This window comes from Sphaeramia orbicularis, chromosome 5, assembly GCF_902148855.1.
Source record: "Sphaeramia orbicularis chromosome 5, fSphaOr1.1, whole genome shotgun sequence".
Classification (NCBI taxonomy): domain Eukaryota; kingdom Metazoa; phylum Chordata; class Actinopteri; order Kurtiformes; family Apogonidae; genus Sphaeramia; species Sphaeramia orbicularis.
The window spans coordinates 55,359,851-55,380,233 of NC_043961.1; the positions used below are offsets into that span (position 1 = coordinate 55,359,851).

Below are 20,383 nucleotides of genomic sequence, written 5' to 3' on the forward strand. Positions count from 1 at the left end.
ACTAAGGACACAGCAGTAGATGCTCTGAAAGTTCAAGTGAGGACACAAAATGTGGTTCTTTTTTCAATCAATCTACTGGACTTCTGAATCTCAAACATGTATAAAAGTTCTTCTGTCTTAAAATAAAACATAATACTATTTCGCAGATAAAGATCTAATGCAGTAAATCCACTTTACTCATGGAGGAATCAGGAAATGGCAGATGTCAGTAACAGCAGGCCGCCTGTCATCAGATAACGGCATTACAGTATGTTAACACGAATAACCTACTTATATTGAAAAAAGACAAACCTGTGTATACTGCTGATAAACATATTCACCCTGTTTTTACAGATGTTTCTAATCCTTTTTATCCATGTCCAGGTATTCGACTTAATTAATGATATAAAATAAATCACGCAAACGGAAGGGTGAGTACACTTTTAAGCAACAGCATATACTCCTTTTTAATATGGGCAAAAATTTTATTAATATAAAAATTGAGCATTAATTCCACACCTTGTAAATGCTTGACGTTTAGATGCAGTTTAACAACGCTGCACACTTCTTACTCCTAGCACAGGTTTCTGTTGTTAAAGTGATCCTTTACTATGTCTAGTGCACTGGCAATGATTGAGAAGGGATTATTTTATGTACAGTCTGTTGTTTGTTCTGTTTTGCTTTGTTTTGTTCTGTTCTTGCTATGGTGCTAGCTGCGATTGATATACACCCATGCTCACTTCAGATTTCTGTAAGGACCATTCAGCACTGCACTTGTATACTGAGAAAACTTCAATAAAAAGATCCCGATCAAAAAAAATTGAGCATTAAAGCAGATTTCAACAAATGATTCTCTAAGTCTCAACTTGATTCAAATTGGGATTTTTCAGTTACTAAATCAACTTTACACAGATACGAAAGAGATTCTCAGATAAATAATGCTGTAAATTGCCCAATGGACCCTCTACCGTGACAAACCTTGCTAGTCACCTCTGCGCTTACTGATATATGCTGACGTCTATTAATCAATTTAGGATCATTCGAATGAAGACTGATGCAAACCAGACAACTGAACTCTTAAACCCAGCCACGACATAATCAATTCGTTATCTCACAAGGCAGTAAAACCCCTAGGAGCCACTTGATCTGTGACTACAGAGCTCAATCCATGCTGCAGATGAGAGTCTCTTACATGGGGTCTCTAATTGGAGTGCTATTTACACATATTGTATGGAGTGCATCCTGCAGGCAGGTATGTGAGTGTGTCTGTGGAAGGGGCTGTGTGTGGTGACTCACGCTGTAGACTGCAGCGACTCCAGGCTGTGTGGGGAAGATTCGCTCGTCCAGTGTTGGCTGAACCCGTGAGATTCTGCAAAAGGGGCGTGTTAAGGAAGATTCTAAAGACAACTGTAGATCAGCATTAAGTGTCATGATCTGCACAGTTTAGTCAGACTTTCTGTTATACATGACGCAAGACAGTCAAAACTGCACTGAAGTTACCTCTTTCCACATTCTTAGACGAGACAGTAAACCTATTCTGATCCAAAGGGCTTTCCTCAAACCCTGATAGCTCTAGTCTAGTCTGATTTCACGGCTCCCCCGACCACCCCACCCCACCCAAAATGCCCCATCTCTGCGAGTACACTATGTACCTTCAACATTTTGTAAGTGTTAAAGGGAAAATCTGAAATGGATTTCTGGACTACTTCAGGCAAGGGAGAGAGGCTGCTCAGCCCTTACACCAGAATACCAAGGTACAAACTGTGTTAAATAGTAAAAAAAAAAAAAACCTCATACTGAAGATAGATCCACCATCTCCAAGAAAACCCCCCATTGTGTAACAACACCTGTAACACTTCAAAGCTTTATTAAAGCTTAGGGAACAGTTTTAACACAAACCTAAGTTAAAGTAGTTTAAAGGCATCTCAAACAGACAAGAATGAGACGCACTTGGGAAAGACATCATTCATATGTCAGGACACAAAAGAGGGAAGATCGAGGAACATAAAAGAGGGACAACCTGCGGTTAGGAACCTGCCAAGCAGTTTGTCTGTGACAGACGGGCTCGCACACTGCTGGTCACATGGTTTCAGGGAAACCGAACGTCTGGCTTTCTTCCTCTCACACAAATCACGCCTCTCTTTTCCCCTAACCCTCTTCATTACCCTGCTCTTGCCTGTAGGGGCCGTCTTCTCCCTTGGCCCCCTGCCACTACCTCTACTCAAAACCGACATCATAAGAGCCAGAGAGAGGGAGATAAAGAGAGAAAAGAATCATTTTAAAGAAGACTGCGATTTAAAAAGCAGAACCACAGCAGGAAGTGTTATCTGTTTCACTGTCGGGGAATTTGGAAAAACAACACGCCCAGCCAGTGCACACAGTAAATGTGCACGAGAAATTAGGACTAATTAGAGGCTCAGTATCTTCACACTGACATGGCAGTCTAGGTGAGAAGAGGCACAATAAATCTGTACTGTGTGAAAACGTCATCATTTACAGCTTTTATCTTGTTTTTCAGTAATTTAAAAAAGCCCAGGCAGCAGGAGTCATTTCAGAATGTTGCGAGTTAAAGACAGAGCGCAACAAAGCATCTAGAAGGTGCAAGGTTATAAGAGTCTGCATTTTCATGTTTTTTTTTTTTAAAGATTCTGTATATAATTTCAGTTTGCTTGTAATTAGTTATTAAGGTTTATTATGTTTTTTTGTTATTATTGCTTAGTACTGGCTTTTAGACTGTTAGTTAAAAACATGAGAAAATGTATTTGCTTAAGGCAGATGAAGCACCATGAACAACGAACAGACTTATATATGATGAAATTTCCCAGATGAATCGTGACGATATTACATTTACAATATTAGTAAACATAATAGTGTTAGTTAGCTATCCTTCACAAAGTCTCATCATTGTATTTTATTAAACCATAAGGGATTTTTGTGCATATTATTATTATTATTTCATCAAAAATAATAACCTTTGTCAGTCCCGTTCATTTATTTATGATTCATAGGCAGAGTGTCCTAATCTAAACTTCCAGCATAAAGCAGGAACCAGGCCAAGTAGAACTACAAGTAAGAGCCAAAAGATAAGCTAATAATTACTTTCAAACCTCCTCAACCAGGTCAGGTGGGTGAGAGAGAGTGAGGGTCAGACTGAGATGGCGGGGAGGGAACCTGATCCGACTGCTGTACGTGGCTGTTCGACAGTGGTGACCATGTTGGGGACTGTCAAAAGAGAGGAGGACTGGGTCACCAGAAAACAAATCCACCTGAAGGACAAGGGTTTTCTTCAACAGCAGCATGAGCAGATGATTTTTGTGTTTCCTGTGTAGAGCTGAAATAGAACAAGGGTTTTGGTAGACCAGATTTTCTGAATCGCAGCCAGTGTGTTTAAAAAAAAAAAAAAAAAAAAAAAGGAGAGAGAGAGAGAGATAATTTAACAGGTTTGAAGCCAGCAGCATGTAGCTTTCTGTTATCTTGAAAAGCAAACACTTGTAGCCTACTGCCAACTAGGTGGTCTGTTTAAAGGAAAAACTACTTTTGTGTCATCTGTCATGTGTTATTCGTGGCTTTTTTGGGAAAGTGCAGCTGAACAACACATATTGGTTTCATGCTCACAGTGATATGAACATAAACAACAACACATTGCACAACAAAGCCTGAAATATTAGAAGAAAAATGACTGAACATTTGACCTATCAGATGAAGCCCCATCTATGTGCCAGTTTCCCTCAGTTTAACCTGTGTCAACTTGGCTATGAGTGCGATGCTAACATGCTAAGGACGGAAAATGAGGAAAACAAACATCTCAGACCTGCTATTGGTTAATAGTTTGGATTCTGAGGAGCTGAAGAGATACAAAACAATTAGAAGCAACACATGCTGAACAAATTCTAGGGGAAGGAAAGACAATTGGTTGGGTACTCATGTGCTCTTTGTCCAAAAAAAAACCATGTATGATACAAGTTATTTCTTTACTCAGTGGGTACAGGCTTTTCAGTACGTAGGCTCTATGTCAGCAGCAATGATGAAACGCAGAGAATATAAACTGTCACTAGGGTTCTCTCAAGCAAATCAACAAGAGATGAAGTAGTTGAGGGTGTTGTTAATTAGCTTGGAATAATGAGGATTGATGTTTTCACCAACACTGCCTATGAAAATCTGGAAACCAGCAAGTAAGTTTCGATTCTAATGTTTGTAAATGCCATTGACTAGAAACATTTCATATGATATAAATATATAATTCAGTCAAACTTGTAACATGGGCTGTTTTTAGATTTTTTATTGCAGGAATGTTACACATTATCACAACCTTTGCTGTCGTGTCTGGCTAAAATTCATACTTTCATATTTTTTAAATATTTATAATATTATTATATTTTCTTAAAAAAAACTAACAAAAACAACATAAGCGACTGCAGATTTTCCTTTTTGTGCAGGGTTATTTTCAAAACTAAAAAGAATTCCCTTGTATATTAAATGATAAGACTCAAACATATATAGATTTAGATTTTATAATGCAAAGTCATTCGATTTCTAAGGGGGGGAAAAGTGCTAGTTTGAAATAAATACTGCATGGGCCATTGGGACATTAACTATTTCTTTTTGGCACAGCTGCAAAAAAATATGAAGCGTTTCAAATACACATCATGCATGAGAAATAGCTCTTTAAATGTTCATGCACTGTCATATCCAGATGACCACACATGAAGAAGAAAACATACTGAGCTAAAATAAAAAATGTCAGGGCCTCCATGCGGGTGGCCAGGTAACCAGATGGATGCATACTTTTCCGTCAGGCTTCACTGCCTGTGGAAGGCACAAGCATGTAAGTGGCTGAGTGCACTAATTAGACATTAGACGTTAGTTTGATCTCCATTAATTTTCTGCTTGAGGAGAGAGGGCAAGCACAATGTCAACGTAAAGGCTTATAACAGGCATAGTGCCTCAGGAAATGAGTATGTCAGTGCTCTGGAAAAATCACCTTTCACAGCCAGGCAGCAGACTGAAACTGAACAAAATAATACCAAGAGAAATGGATTCATCGATGACCCCAGCCGAGACTGACAACCAATGGGGCATTAAATCGAATCAATTCTGCAGATACAATGCTCAGACAATCCTAAATGGAAAAAGAACTCTGGGATTACAGCTAATAAAAGGACCGGTCCCACTACATATTAATAACAAGGCCAAAACAAGAGTACTGAAATTAAATATTTTTACCTTCAAAAAAAAAAAAAAAAAAAAAAAAAAAAAAATAGGGGGAGGAAAAAAAAAAAAAAAAAAACGCTGTCATTTGATACCAAATTTTGATATTCAAATAGCAAATACTATAGGTGTAAGTGTATGCAGTAATGATTTTTTTAGGGTGTAAAATTCATTTTATGGTAAAATTTTGAAACGTAAATGTAAATAAATGCATTTCTTTATAAAATTAAACTGATTTGAGTGTATAAAAAGTAGATGATCTAAAAAATAAAACTAATGACTAATGTGTAAGGTAGAGCTGAGTGACATGGACAAAAAAATTGGAATAAAAATTTTTTTTGGAGGCTGCAACCAATTGACAATTTTAGCAGATTTTTCTGGCTACGTGGATCACTTCATACAAGGAAGAACTGCTGACAGACATTGACAAGAGAAACATCTTCACAGCACACTGATTAAAACAAACCGAATGTATTCTGATTTGAGTAAGAAGGTGGGAATCACAAACTTGTTTTCAGTGATCATTCTCGTGATTTTTGTGAAAACTCCATTCATATATTGCTGGATCCTAGAATGTAGTTCTGTCTTTACTAAAATATAAAATTGGCACAGAAAAAGTACTCTTTAGGAACTAGAATTACTACACAACATTTCTGAATAATATCCAGACCAACAGGAGCCCAACAGCCTAACCTACAGGTATGCCAACTCTTTTTCTCAAGGATCATAAAGTAGGTTGGGCCACTCCTCCCCGTCCCTTGACCACACGATGACCTGTAAGCCTCATCCACGAGAGAAAAGCTGCTGCGGCTCTAGCTTCATCATTAGCTTATAGTAAAGCCACTTAAGCGCTGAGTGCCAGCGAGTGAGAAAGGAGAGAAAGGGGAAAGACAGGGGGGGTACAGCTTTACCAATAGCAGGGGTGTGTTTAAGAGGATGATACAGCTCAATAAACTATAATCTGTTATTACTGAATAAATTAATGAATCAGGGATGCATCACTGTCCTGCCACGAAATAAATCAGAAAACACGTCCAAGAAAGATGAAAGACGGGGGGGGTCAGGGTGAGCAACACGTTCAGCTGACTTCGCTGTTCAATTGTCAGATGATGTTATACCAAACCGCAACACAATTACCCCACAGGCAACACTTCTGTCTCAACAAAAGACCTGTGTGACAGAAATTTGTTTGCCTTTCAAAATCTGCTTCTAATGGTGCAGGCTACCTGGAAAACTCTGAGCAGCGGGTTCAGAGCGGAGGCACAGGAAGTGAGTGGAGACGGCCCAGATGGTGCAGACACAAACCCTCCTTTTCCCTGCTCCACTAGTGGACACACACACACACACACACACACACACACACACACACACACACACACACACACACACACAGTTGGATAAAAGCGGAGCTAACAAAGCTGTCACTGCCTGCCTGCTGTTGCTGAGACTGCTTTTTCACTACAGTATGAACAATGGGCTGTAGGTTGGTGGATTCAACTCTTACAACCCAAATCTTAAGCAACAATGCTTTTAGAGATCTGCTTTTACAGCCTTGGATTCGTTAAGTTCCAAATTAAGGCTACAGGGAGTCAAACTGCACCTCTGAAATATGAAAAAACAGGACAAAATTTCTGAGCCAAAATAATACTACAACCACTACATGCTCCAATTTCAAACCTGTCCCTTACATTGAAATTCAATTGACTTGACTGGAGGAAGAGATGGTGAAAACAAGGAGGAAATTACACGTGGAACTGCTCGAAAGAGGCTTCATAAATGCATTAAAGGTTCAGGTCTTCTAGTCAGGTGACACGTATTACAAGTCAGATTTAACTGACAACCAAACGATGAATTTGACCGCAAAAGAAGGAACACAGGTTACACAAAGTAGTCGAAAACAGTCACAAAATGCATTTTCACCATGTTACTGGTTTGTTTGGTTTGTCACCAGCATGAAAAATGAGCTCTGACCCAGCTGGAAAGAAAACACTCGCAAGAATGATGAAATAGAGAAATAGAGGCCCACTGTCCTGAGTAACAGAAGGAAACTGGAAGGACTGCAGCGATTCAGGGGGATTTTATTTGATGTCCTCCAAGTGTGATTAAGAACAAGTTTTTCTGTTCATTATACGCCCATGAACAGTTAATAATAAAGCCTATGAAGAAGTAGAGCTATTTATTAGCAAGGACTATCTCAGTTTATAAAAAGCGCATTGCTCTTTGTCATTTACTGTTGGAATACTAGAAGTTGCTGAATTCATATCAAGTCTATTCATGTATGTTTTAAGTTTGCGGAAGACTTTGACATTGGAAAGAAAAGAAAATATTATATTTTTAACAGTAAATGCATATGATTTCACATTATTTATGACCCTTATGACTTTATATGGGAGCAAAAATTTGGAGAATGTAGATCCTATAACAAACATATAACACCAAATAACTGAGAAACAACTGATTAAAGATAGCAGCTTGTTAAAGACAGTTCAAACTACAACCATAAGATGTGAAAAAACAAAACAAAAAAAACCCTCATTTATTTGGTTCTGGTACACCTCAAACTAATTTTATAATAATACGGTTTAGATATTGCAAAAAACAGTATGGATGACATGCTTTTGTCTTATTATAGTAGGGAAATCCCTTGTCCATACATCTGCAAAAAGTATATATCTTGCAAAAAGAAAATTATAATCTGTTCCTGAGTAATGCTGGGTACACACACACACAGCCCCCTGCTTCACTGGTGTGCAGGCTAATGAGTGCTAAGCCAACAATGACTTGCAAAAGTACGTTTGTATATTTGTAAAGCAAAGCATAAAAGTGCTGTGACACAAATATTAACTTAGTGTTGTCAAAAGTTAAGTGAATGTGTGAACGTTCCCTCTAATCTACCATCTGTCTGCCTACATCATTATGTGAGTGGGACTGATCGGCAGAACCAGGTTTTATTGTAATTACAGAGTAACAATAGTTCAAAGCAATTTCAAAATAATCATATTTTTCAAGTTCTTGTCAGTCATAGGGTGTATTTGACAACGTTTTGCCAGATGATTAAATACATGTTTTAGAGAAATCTGTGTAAAATCCACAACATATAAAATGGACAGAAAAGCAGGATGTGTTCTTGGGCAGGCCACTCCCTCCCTGGAAAGAACAGTCCTGCATGCTGGCTCATAACAACTCAGCAGTTTATTTATAACATCTCAGAGTGAGTGTGCTCATGAGAGTGTCTTCACATGCAGCCTAAACACACCTGTCTCGAAATACAGGACTGCTGTGTAACCAGCTGGGAACATACATTACGCAGATGCACCTCATAACTTTACTAATAAAGACTGTAACTACTTTGAACGTCACTGCTCTGAAGTGGCTGATGATGCCATCCTTTTGCCCACACGAGGACACAAAAAGATAAACAAATTAAAAACTATTAAAGTTGTGAGACACAGCGAGGGGCGTGAATCTCATCAAAGAGGGATGTAAGGAGAACTGTGGCATAAAAGCTGGTGGAGAGAGGGGAGGATTCTGGGGGAGAAGCCCTTAGTTTTCTCAGCTGGGCCGAGGTGAGCAGTGGGGGGATGGAAGGAAATAAGGGAGGGCTGGCCAGGCTGGGTGACCTGGGCCTTTGTTGGCAGATGGTGGGAAGCACCACCTTGGCCTCTCGCTCTGAATGCTAAGCAGCGCTGCCATTGTCTGGCAAGTGCAGCAGCAGACGCATGCGCTGGGTGTTTCTCTGGCAACCAGGAACAGAAACAAGCTACCCCCCCCCACACACACACACACCTCCCTCCCTCCCAGCATTGCACACAGGCATACACGCCTCACTATTCTGCCTCACTGAAACCCTCTGCATCACAGAAGTCCATACAAGCACACAGGTCAACATCCTGCATATGGGAATTCCCATACACACTAGACACTGAATGCTCCCACACTCCTGACCTCAGGGGTCTAGGGAGACTCAGAGGTCAGACTCTGAGATGCTCTGTTTTCAAACAGATATGAAAATTAAAATGCGATGGAGTGGAGTGCAGCCCTTTTCAAAGTGGTGTCCAGGGACCATCAGGACCATCTTCAAAGTAATGAAACTGCCCCTGGACAAAGCACACTAGTTTAAATGTTCCTGCTAATTACAGTGCTATGATTAATTCTCCCTACCTTTTGCCATTATGTAGAAGCAACAACAAATTGTTCCTGGCAGCACTTTAAAGTGTTTAACTTTTAAATGTATTAAAATGAATGTAACAAACCTCACAAAAACGCAATTTCTCAAAGGTGCTGCTGCATTGCAGTCAATGCATTTTCAATCATATGTTTGACCCTACAATGTAAACAATACTAGACTTTAATCAGCACTATTGCACCAACAGCCTTAGTCTCACAAAGGACTGTCATATTACACCTATTTGATGCCAACCACATGTTTGTCTCATTTCATTAAGCTGGTCAGCAGGTGCTCCTACACCAATGAAGAAGCAACCGCAGATTAGTTATAAGAGGCCAGAAATGCAATACAAGTCTGACTGTACACACTTAAGCCAAGCAGGAGTGATCACAATTAACAAAGGGGACAAATAAATCTATTATACCTAAGAGGTGTGATCTTCCTTTAAAAACATATGCACCATGATACAAGTCATCAAAATAGATTCCCAAGCCTTAAACAAGACATCTATTCAGCAGTTTTGCGAACTCATCTGAAAGGGTTTTTGCTGTCATATGGCTGAAAGTAGGTTAAGCAAAGTTTACAGTCATTTGGAAAGCCGGAGGAGTCAAAAGAGTACAACAAATAAAAAGACCATTATCATCTTTGTTGTGTTCAACTTTGTCTTCTAACTCATGCTTAATATTACAAAAAACATCGTGAAACACCTTAAGCAACAGTGGGTTCATACTTCCACCTGCCATAACCAGCTACATAGTGGCCCTTACTGATGTCACAAACACAGGACGGCCTGCGATTATGGGTGGCAGGAAAGTCAGGTCGAGACATCACACCTGAAAACTAAGCCACAACAGAAGCTGTCAAATTACAAAAGATGCATCTCTGTGCCACTGGCAGGCAGGAGAAGTCAACCTAATCCCCTCTCTCACACTACTGCCACCATGCTGTAAATAAAACAGGAGGTGACATAACCACAGTGACTTCATTTCACCAAAAGTAGGGTAGAGTAATAGCAGGCTATCCCTGTCTGTGCAAACTCACAGGTATAGGTATACAAGGTACTGACACACAGAGCCATAGTTTTAGACTGACAGGACACTACTCTGCAAGACTATTAACAAGAAAGGTTTAGGGACAAACACACTAAACAAAGCACAAACTATTAAGGCAATACAGCAATTAATCCATATAATTAATAATGATGATCTGACCACCTGTGCATACATAAGCATGCGTCATTAGCTCTCAAGGCATTTTCGCACTGCTAGTTTGTGCAAGCTGGGAGCTGACAGGCCTGTCAAGGTGCAGAGAAGCACAAGAAATGGGCCAGGAGGTGAAATTCCCAAAAGGCGGGCCTTGGACGGCCTACCATTAGCCCTGTTAAGACACATGTCATCACCCCGAAATGAGTGAAACTTGCAGCCTTCATGGACCCTTCCATTTACTAACCCCAGATGCTGTCACTCGTTTGACTGGTTGGCACAGTAACTAGGCTAATGCTGGTTAGCCAACAACGATAAATGAACAAAGCCGGTAACCGGTATGGGAAGCCTACTAGCCTACCGGTGATGGGGCTTTCCTATACCAAATACTGTCACTTCATCTGTCGTTATTTATTAGCCTTGTTATGCTTCAAGTAGGCTTTATTCAGTCAGAAATGAAACTAGTATAGCAAAGGTGCAGCGAAAGCAGCCAAAAATCAAACTGACATTTCCGTTAGCAACAACAGGGCTGCAGCCGGCTCCATAAGCTAACGTTAGCATAGTTAGCTAGCTAATTGTACCCTCCCCTCCCAACTCCCTCCATACGAAACCATCATACCCGCATCCTACGTTTATTATCTGTCACTAATAAAACGACACTGTACACTAATGTCATAAGTTTAAGTGGAATGCACACAAACGTAAGTAATTTCCAAGTTACCCATGTCAAAGGATACTGAGGTGGAGGTACAGCGCCGGGCTGTGGAGCTGCTGGGGCTCCCGGCGGCAAAGAGACGGAGGTCAGGGTAGCCCGCAGTTGGCTCGACGGAGAGGGGCCACTTCCAGGTCCGCTAACTGCGACAGCGGCGGGTTTGGGGACCACTTTCGGTGGCAAACTCATCGCAAAAAAATCAACAAATAAAAACAATACCTTAATAAATACTGATACAAACAACGCCTAGCTTGCATACATTGAGCAAGCGTAGCAGATTCTTGAAGCAGGCCCCAAATCCCTTTAACGAACTGGGATAACGAAGCTCGAACAGCAACACAAACGTCTTTTTTTTCATGGAAAGTCGCTGTTCGGATCAGCGGTGCTATTCATGGGGACGGTGGGAGGTTTAGCCTCCCTCACCCGTCCGGAACCTCTGCGGATCCGGCCCGGTTCGTTTCTTTTAAAAGAAATAATCGCCACGATCTTCAGCCTCCTTCGGCGATCTACCTTTTCTTCTCGACAAGTGTGTTTTCTATCATTTTTTCCTCACAGAGATGAGAGACTTCGCCAACATGGCGCTGCGGCCGCTTCCAGCAGTCCGGGCAGGACAAATGATTCGGCAATCCTCGGCCAATTACGGATACGCTCGTCTGATCAACTGAGCTAAATCAAATACAGATCAAGTCCGCGATTCTATAACACGTCCTGAACACCGACCAGACGACTGTCAAAAAATTAATAAATGCACACTCAAAATGATATTTAATTATGTGTTGCAATAATTATTGTTTTAGAAAAAGTAATTAAAAGGCAAAAAACGTTGCGCAAATAAAATGCATTTCATTACAATAAACGAAAAGTGCAAGTGTTTGTAATTTACTTATGAACAGCACAAAGGCTTCACAAACAATATTTATCTATTTCCGAACTGTTAATAGTGTTCTGCAGCAGCAGACCACACACTTGTACATTAATAGCGCCATCTACTGTTCTTCATGATGCTTCGCACCTTCACCGGCTTTTCTTACATTTTCCCATGACTTAGTGTGATTGATGTAAACTAATAAACCTGTAACAATATATGTCTCTGTTCAAAAACAAAATGGGTTTGTGGCAGAGAAAACTGAACAAATGTGGACATGAGACAAGAATGTTTTTGAATTGGTTTTACTATACAAAATAATTTGTGGCAAACTCATAAACAGAGGTATGACACATTGTATTTTAGCCAAGTTCTGAAAGACAAACAACGTTGATGTTTGTTTTTTTCTGTGAGTTTCTTAAACCCTTCTTTTCTGATTTAATCTTCTATCACAGAAATGGTACACTAGCAATATGACACTGATCTTGACAACAGGTCTAAAAAGTAGTTTTGTGTTAAAAGTTTCACCAGATTGTGCAAATCTTTTTCCAAATATTTGCAATGTTCAAACATACCTAAAACAACTCATAATACAATTCTTATAAAGTGTCCATATGTGAACCAGATTTTCATCAACATCAGGCTACAAATCTTGTTGGTCCCTGGTTCACTGTCATATAAAAATACAGTATGTGACCATAAATAAAAATATACACAATTAAAGTAAACCGGAGCAGATTCTAGCACAGTGAAGAATAAGGAGAAAGCAATGTGATCTTTTCTGTTTATCACTCTATATGACAAACAAGCAGTCTACAACACATGACAGTGGTTCCCCTATGTTTTATACCATTTGTTGGGTTTCCAGTGTTCAAAAAGCATATTTATAGCTTCATTTAACTTAAAGATGAAGAAAGTTGTTTGCTGAGCCAACAGTTCTTTAGGAGAAGCACTAAGAATTGCAGTCCTCCGAACAGAGCAGGCACAATTTGTCCTGATAAGGAGCCTGATAAACATTAAGTGGCAAGGCAGTAGGATTTTCAGTGGTTCCCCATCCAGAGAGGCTTTGTCAGCATCTCAAGGCATTTTCCCCAATGTCCATTTTATTCCTTGCTGATAAACAGCGCAAAGCAATGAGGCATCACCAGAGCTCACACTTATGTTTAGGGTTCATAGGAGCGTCAGCTTTGCAGCCAAAGTGCTTTGAGAATTCAGGTGAATTTGAAATGGTGCCAATGACTCTAAATCTTGATGGACTGTGAGGATCTGTGATTACGCCTTCATGTGAGCTTTCAGGTGTCCGGACAGAGCACCATACCTGCAAAAAAAAGAAAAGAAAAAAAGATAAGGAGGCATGTAATGAGAAACTGCTGATATGAAAAGGCTCTGAGGTTCTCCTGAACTTAAATTACACTGATTAAGTGAGTCTGCCAACCACCAACAAACAAAAAGATGGAGAAATTACAGTTATCATCATGATTTTTATGTCAGAATACCTAAATTAGACTGAACTCTGCAATAATGCTTCATGGAGCAACTGCAAACAAGGCAACTTCAACAAAAAAGGATTGTTTTTGGGAAATGAGTGTCAAATTTAAATTTTTTTTTATTAGAACAATTGCATCTCATTTTCAATTTTAAATGCATCATTTAAGATTGATAAAAGGCATAATTTTATGGTCTTAAAGGCCATTATGAAACTTCAGTGGCTTATACTGTAGCTTTTGTTTGCTCATTACGAGACATTTAAAAATACTTTAGAATAATTGTCATTTTTGCAGTAGACTACTTTAATATTAGGCAACTGTGTTTTGAATCCTGTACATTATGTATTTATTTTGTTGTATATTATGGCTAATAAATTGTGCATTTGTCTCTTATTTGAACATTTGTAAACCTGAATTTCTCCAGAAGAAAGAATAAAATGTCTGTCACTTCACCTTTATTATTCATCAGCTTACGTTCATTCATTCATTCATTGTCTCCAACCTTTGAGATGATCAAGTCTATAATTCGTTTACATACTAAGGCCAGTTTTGACATAAAAATAACAGGATAAAACCAACACGCAGACAGTAAGATGTTCACCTATGAAGAAATGATGTGTGACTTGTACAAACCTGGGCAAATCCTACAAAAAACAGCTGATGGTTTGTCATTCCCAGAGCGGGCAGCGCGGCCTCCTCACCATTCTTTTCGATCCACTTCACGTAAGCCTTCAAAGCAACAAATGATCAAGTTACACACATGCATCAACTAGTTTGTTCTGCACACGGAAAATTAAACAGCAGAAAAACTAAAACAAACAGAAGTTCCGCCGTCACAGTATTTTCTTTTGCATGTTATTTATCATCTACTGTTAACGCAGGCTGCTTTCACTCACATATGCTTTGCTCATCTGCTTCACAGCCTATGACCTTTCATTACATGGAAAGAATGTTTGCATGTGAAGAAGTAATCAGAGGCTGACAAGGCCACTCATAACCACCTGTTGCATTTCCAGGCTTCACAGTAAACCAGTCAACCTGCTTTTTCCAATACAGATTAATAGTTGTGACCAACAACAGCCCCAAACAAATCAGCTAATGCAGCAGATTAATTTCAGATCTCTACGATAGTTTCCATGTTTCTTTGTAAATGTACCAGTAATCTGTCGTAACAAAGCCAAACTCTTGTATCTATGTCTGTAAAGAGGAGAAATCTCATGGTTTCTGCAACTTTCAACAAGTTACATTTCCTTTTTATGCATCATGTTTGCAGTTTGCAGATCTATTTCATGTGCATACAGGCAAAAATGGACGAAGAATAGGTTACTCTGTGAATCTTGGTAGTTCTTCTAGAAGACAAGAACTACAAAGAACAACGACCTGGGCAAACGAGAATTTACACAGACATCTTACTCTGGGAATAAATTATAATGTAGATTGTGAATGTACCCATATTGGATGGAACTAACAAACAGAAAAACTTTAAGTTTATTAACTCTTGAAGTTACTTTGTTGTGATAAATTGTGACTGGGTTACACATTTTTCATTTTTGTTTCCTAGTTATTTTCATTCTGTAATGCTGTTACAGTAAATATAGAAACACATTTAAAAAATGAGACTGGAATTGATGCAACTTCAGAAAACCAACTTCTTTCAAATTCTACTATTCAGAGTATTTGATTTTAAGCTGTGCAAGGGCCTGAAGAGCAGTGGTCCTCTTTCCACAGTGTTGTTTTAGTGCATTACACTGATCTATGCACCGATTAAGCAAATCACAAACTTAATATTTGGAGTCTGTAAGTATGTTCAGTCTTTCAATAACAGTAAAATGGAGAGCATGGTAAGAATCCCAGATGTACACTCCAAATGGTTAAAAAGTGGAGTACTGGAGACTTTTCAACCTCAACAGTTAACATGTAGTGGAAGGGGAGGGACCAAAAAAGACGGCAGACAAGGATGTGATTGTGGAGACAGTGGCAGACACCGCTCTGAACAATATCACGGTCATTTAAAAAAACTGTAAATACAAACAAAAGTACAATTTAGTGAATAATGCACATGTAACAATCAGAAAGTGAAATTTAATGGCCATTTTTTAGGCAACAGTGCCTCACTGATTAACCACTATAAAGTGAAGAAGAATGCTGCGTCTCCATTTCTGGTTCTGATGCAAAACAACCAGCTTGGTTTGAGACAGCACCAATAAAACATGCGTACTGTGCAAGTATGTACAATAAGTATACAGTGTTCTGCATGCGAGTGTACTAACAGATGTACTCGCTTAGACCTAGTGCCTCTTTAGTTGTCTGACAAGCTCTTCCACTTGTTAAAACCCTTCTCTTACACATGCAGAAAACATTCAAGTTGAGTGATGCCTTCTTTGTCACAACAAACCTTGTAGGCAGCCTTAAGTCCACCATTGTCTGCAATATTCTCTCCCAGAGTGTGTCTTCCATTCAGAGGCTCCTTGTTGATGCTGTAGTTTCCGTACTGCTCGACCATACACTGTGTCTGCTTCTTAAAAGCCTCAACAGAGGAGTTCTTCCACCAGGAACGCAGATTTCCATCCTTGTCATATTCCCGCCCTTGAAAAGACAGAAGGAGATACTACTTCATCCTCTGCTACAGCACAAGTTTGATCTATCGACCGCTGTTTTATTAAACCAACCTTGGTCATCAAAAGCATGAGTCAGCTCATGGCCCATCACAACTCCAATTCCACCGAAGTTAAGAGCTCTGGGAAGCACGGAAAATCATGTATGTACTTTATAATGTCTACAAAATGCATGATGTTACAAACTTTTTTTTTTCACATGTTCATGTGGCCAGTTGAGGGTTACAGTATTCAACAAAAGATATCCATAAATAATAAAATAAAAGGAAAATAAGGGCAGCACATTACCATTTCAGTGCTGATGGCTTTGTTTTTAAATCCAATCCATTTGTCCCATTTTCTATCAAACTCATCTTTTTTTAATCTTAAGGTGTAAGTCATTTTTTCCATCACCCATATTTCCTGTACTATATCTAACCATTGTTTGTAATGTTACAAACTATTTTAATCAGAACTCATGTTACATCTATTTCTGTCATGATCTCAGTTGTTATTGAGCAACAATTTTACACTTTTATCCACTATCTGTACACTGTATTATTAGTATTATTATTTATGATGAAACTCCCGATTATCAGTGTCCCTACATTGCCCTGTATCAGTTCAAAAAGAAAACGCAATCCTGGGTGTGTTTGATTATGAATCTTTAATTTGCTAAAAGCTGCTAAATTACACTGTAATTGCAAATGCTGGATTACAATATTCATCTATCACGATGAAATGGTTGAATGCAGTAAGACTTACTTGGGCCAAGATCGACTATAGAATGGTGCTTGAAGAATTCCTGCTGGAAAAACCATCTCATTCTTTGTTGGGTTATAATATGCATTCACAGTTGGAGGGGTCATGCTCCACCTGTGGAAGACAGGGAGCACAATCCAACCAATTGAGACTCACGTCAAGTTCAGGACAAGTGCAGAATAGAGATTTAAGTTGGTCTGCTTCACCAGGATGACTACAGATCAGTTTGGTAGATATGCAAACCCTAATTTCCCCTCCCCCTTCTCCTACTGAGAGACAAGGATCAGCTCAGCAGAGAGAAGTTGGTTGCCTGGGAACATTTGTAGACAGCAGCAGTATTCTGCTGAATCAGTATAATGGGAAAATGTCCTCATCAGACCGTGCAGCCAGAGCTGTGGGGTTATAGTGACCAACTCACTGATTTCTGTTGGGAGCTTTCCTCAGCTGGTCCGCAGTCACTCTGGCTGAGAAGTTGTAGTACTGCATGACATTTTGGAAGTAAAGTTCTGACACCACCTCAAACTACAAGAAAAACAGTTCAGTGTTTTTAATGTCAGTCTGTGGAAAATGTTTGTGTTTTTTATGTGAGATTCTTGCATGTAACACAGTTACACATTTACCTACATCATTGAACACTTTATCCAGCTTTGTGTGATTCATGATGAACTCTGGATATCCGACCATATTGTATATCGCATCTGCCTGTGAGAGATGAGATTAAAAAAAAAAAAAAAAAAACTGTAAAAGACACCAGGTGGCAGTGCTGTATTTCATAGCAACGTCAGCACAGAAAGCAGTAAAAAGAGAACTTCAAATAAGATCTTCCAGTACAAGTTCATAAAGTTAAATACACAGCAACATATTCCCCCACCTTTTCTTTTGCTGCTTTTTTTGTTTCTGAGTCCATCCACTTCACATACTTGAGGCTGTCCTCAAACGCCCATTTAATTTCTGCCACCATATTTTCCGCCTGAAAACAAAGAGGGCAACAGAGGTGAGTCAGAAGCACATCAGCTGATGAAGTAGGAGCAGCATTGTGAGGGAAGAGCTGTGTAACACTTACAATGGCTTTGCTGTCATCAGAAAAGGTGGCTTTGACAAACATGGCTCCCAGGGCGAAGCCAAGGGCACTGTCAGTGTCGCTGACGCACAGCTTCCAGCGTGGAGTACAACTCTGCAACAAATCAGGGGGAAAAAACATCCTGAGTCATTTACAGTATTAGATATTGTCAAACATTTGGGAGTTTATTCTTCAACATCTTCTGTCTGCTTCAATTAGTCACTTCCTACATATCTCTGAATATAATGACTAGTCAGGACGTATGTGGGTGGACTGGCACTCAACGGAGGACAGAACAATAGTGATAGTAGAACGGTACCAAAATAAACCCAAACACTAAAACTGTTAAACTGAAATGATCTAATAATTAGTTCCTCCTGTGTAGCTGTCTCCCAGCGTCCACATTCAAAGTGTTACTGACTTTGTGGTGCATTAACTCTTAAGTCCCTGAGGCTTTAGGGCTGTCCCACTGTCAAATCATGACTGATGGGGGCAGAGGAGGGGGTTTCTCCCACACATTTGGAGCTCTTTATGACCACTTTCTGTAAGTCAGCAGACGTGGCCTGAGGGAATGTCTCATAGTTCATGGTGTTGTAACATTAAACATGGGTTCTGCAGGGGCAGCCCCCAGACAGTTTCAAAAAAAAAAAAAAAAAAAGATAAACAGTGGCTACACTGGTCCGCCGAAATTTACATGAAATCCCAACAAGCATTTACCACAATGAGGATTTTTGTGGTGTGTAAAAGGAATTAATTACTTGGAGGATTTGGTGCAAACCCTTCATATCCCTGAAAAGGATAAGCATGTATAAATATGAACCTCCTTGTACACACAGTTGGTAGTCTCACAACCCAAAGAGATGTTTTTGTTGCTATTTGAGACTTTCTTTAAACATGACGGTGAGTGTAGAGGTACATAGAATGCATAAAACATTAAACTGTGATATAACAAAATAAGCTTCCTTCAAGTCAAATGAAGAATAATGCAGAGAGATCCATATAAGACATTATGTAGCATGGTGGTAAAACTCAGATGGCCTTGGGCAGTTCAGTGATGCCTTAATACTGTGTTTTTAAGAGAAAGCTGGGTTGTTATCTCTCTGTGGGCTAAAAGACACAATGTTCCCTCTAAAGGACTGAGTTGTTTTTTTCTATTTAAGATAGCAAAACAGGACACCCACATTCCACCTCTGGGCCATTTACACTCAAAACAGAAGCATTGAAAGTGGAAATAAATGAGCGGGAAACAAGTTCCAAATGACAAAGCAATGTTTCATTAGTACAAACCATATCAGTGCTGGCTTGTGTGTCTCTAATTGGCAGACATTTAGTTGCGTGTTTTTGCTTTTTTCTATTCTTTATCCATGTCTGAACTTACAAAAAATTAATTTAGTTCACTTTGAAACTTTATTAAATTAAAAAAGTTAACAAGTTATAAACACAAGGTCATAAAATATCCATTTTTACCAACTCATCCATTTTATAAAACAATGAATCATAATGAAAAATGAAAACTTGCCATCAGGTCTTTACACGACAAAGTTATCAGGTAAGAGGAAGGGCAAGGATAACTGGATCCGCAAATGCTCATAGATTAAGAGGAACAAGGTCAGGACAGGGAAATGAGCAATGCTCAGAGCAGGAAAAGTTGTAAAACCATGTACCTAAGCACAAATGGACACAGGCACACAGCTGCGCTCTAACGTCCAACAGATAAAGACACACACAAAGTTTAGGTTTGTTATGACAGCTTGACCTCAGTGGAAAACAAGGGTCTGGGAGAACAGGATCTAGCAGAGATAAGAACATGGGGTCATTGGAGCCTTTGCAGGCAAACAGCCGTTCACTGAGACAAAACTAAAAGTAAGTACATTAGTGACAGAACCACTGCAGAGTCATGTGTTAAAGTCTAAACCTCACTTAGAAAAAACAGACCTTCTCAGTATGTGGCAGAGGAGATCATGATGGTTTGGTTTATTGAAGTTTTTACAACTGTGAGATTTCTGCTTCCACTCAAATACAATAAAGTTAAATTAAGTTTGCTCTGTGGTGCTTATAGAACAGAAACAGAAACATCTCTGTAGAGAAACAAGCCCCTCATTAGATTATCCACAGTCTACTGTCAACAGTTTTCAAAAAGACCATTTCTTCAAATTAGAGAACACTGTTTCTCTGAGCTCTGCAGATCATTTCACTTTAAAAGAACAGTTTCTCTAAGCACTGCTGATTTGTTGAAAATGTGCATTTGATATGAGTGTCACAAATAAAATTCCTTTTACCTTCATTATATGGCGGTAAAAGTCAAACTCAAACCATTAGAGGTATAATGTTACACAGTCATTGTAA

At 39.3% G+C, this 20,383-nt stretch overlaps 2 protein-coding genes across 24 annotated transcripts in view; both read right to left on the minus strand.

Annotated features, from left to right (window-relative positions):
- eif4g3a (eukaryotic translation initiation factor 4 gamma, 3a) overlaps positions 1 to 11,899 on the minus strand; it is a 72,067-nt gene extending 60,168 nt beyond the window's left edge. For 9 of the 21 annotated variants that reach the window (XM_030135157.1, XM_030135161.1, XM_030135158.1 and 6 more), the window contains exons 1-2: positions 11,295 to 11,898; positions 1,276 to 1,348 (exon numbers count right to left, since the gene is read on the minus strand). In XM_030135157.1, coding sequence (XP_029991017.1) covers positions 1,276 to 1,348; positions 11,295 to 11,458 — 237 coding nt within the window. In that variant the 5' untranslated portion in view covers positions 11,459 to 11,898. Of the gene's footprint in view, positions 1 to 1,275; positions 1,349 to 11,278 lie in introns of all 21 variants that reach the window. The other 12 variants (XM_030135155.1, XM_030135141.1, XM_030135151.1 and 9 more) reach the window with 3 other exon arrangements.
- A 527-nt stretch (positions 11,900 to 12,426) lies between these two features.
- ece1 (endothelin converting enzyme 1) overlaps positions 12,427 to 20,383 on the minus strand; it is a 32,823-nt gene continuing 24,866 nt past the window's right edge. The window contains exons 10-18 of one of the 3 annotated variants that reach the window (XM_030134756.1): positions 18,041 to 18,151; positions 17,849 to 17,947; positions 17,602 to 17,679; positions 17,396 to 17,499; positions 16,981 to 17,091; positions 16,291 to 16,358; positions 16,017 to 16,207; positions 14,255 to 14,350; positions 13,276 to 13,452 (exon numbers count right to left, since the gene is read on the minus strand). In XM_030134756.1, the coding sequence (XP_029990616.1) occupies positions 13,276 to 13,452; positions 14,255 to 14,350; positions 16,017 to 16,207; positions 16,291 to 16,358; positions 16,981 to 17,091; positions 17,396 to 17,499; positions 17,602 to 17,679; positions 17,849 to 17,947; positions 18,041 to 18,151 (1,035 nt within the window). Of the gene's footprint in view, positions 13,453 to 14,254; positions 14,351 to 16,016; positions 16,208 to 16,290; positions 16,359 to 16,980; positions 17,092 to 17,395; positions 17,500 to 17,601; positions 17,680 to 17,848; positions 18,152 to 20,383 lie in introns of all 3 variants that reach the window. The other 2 variants (XM_030134754.1, XM_030134755.1) reach the window with 2 other exon arrangements.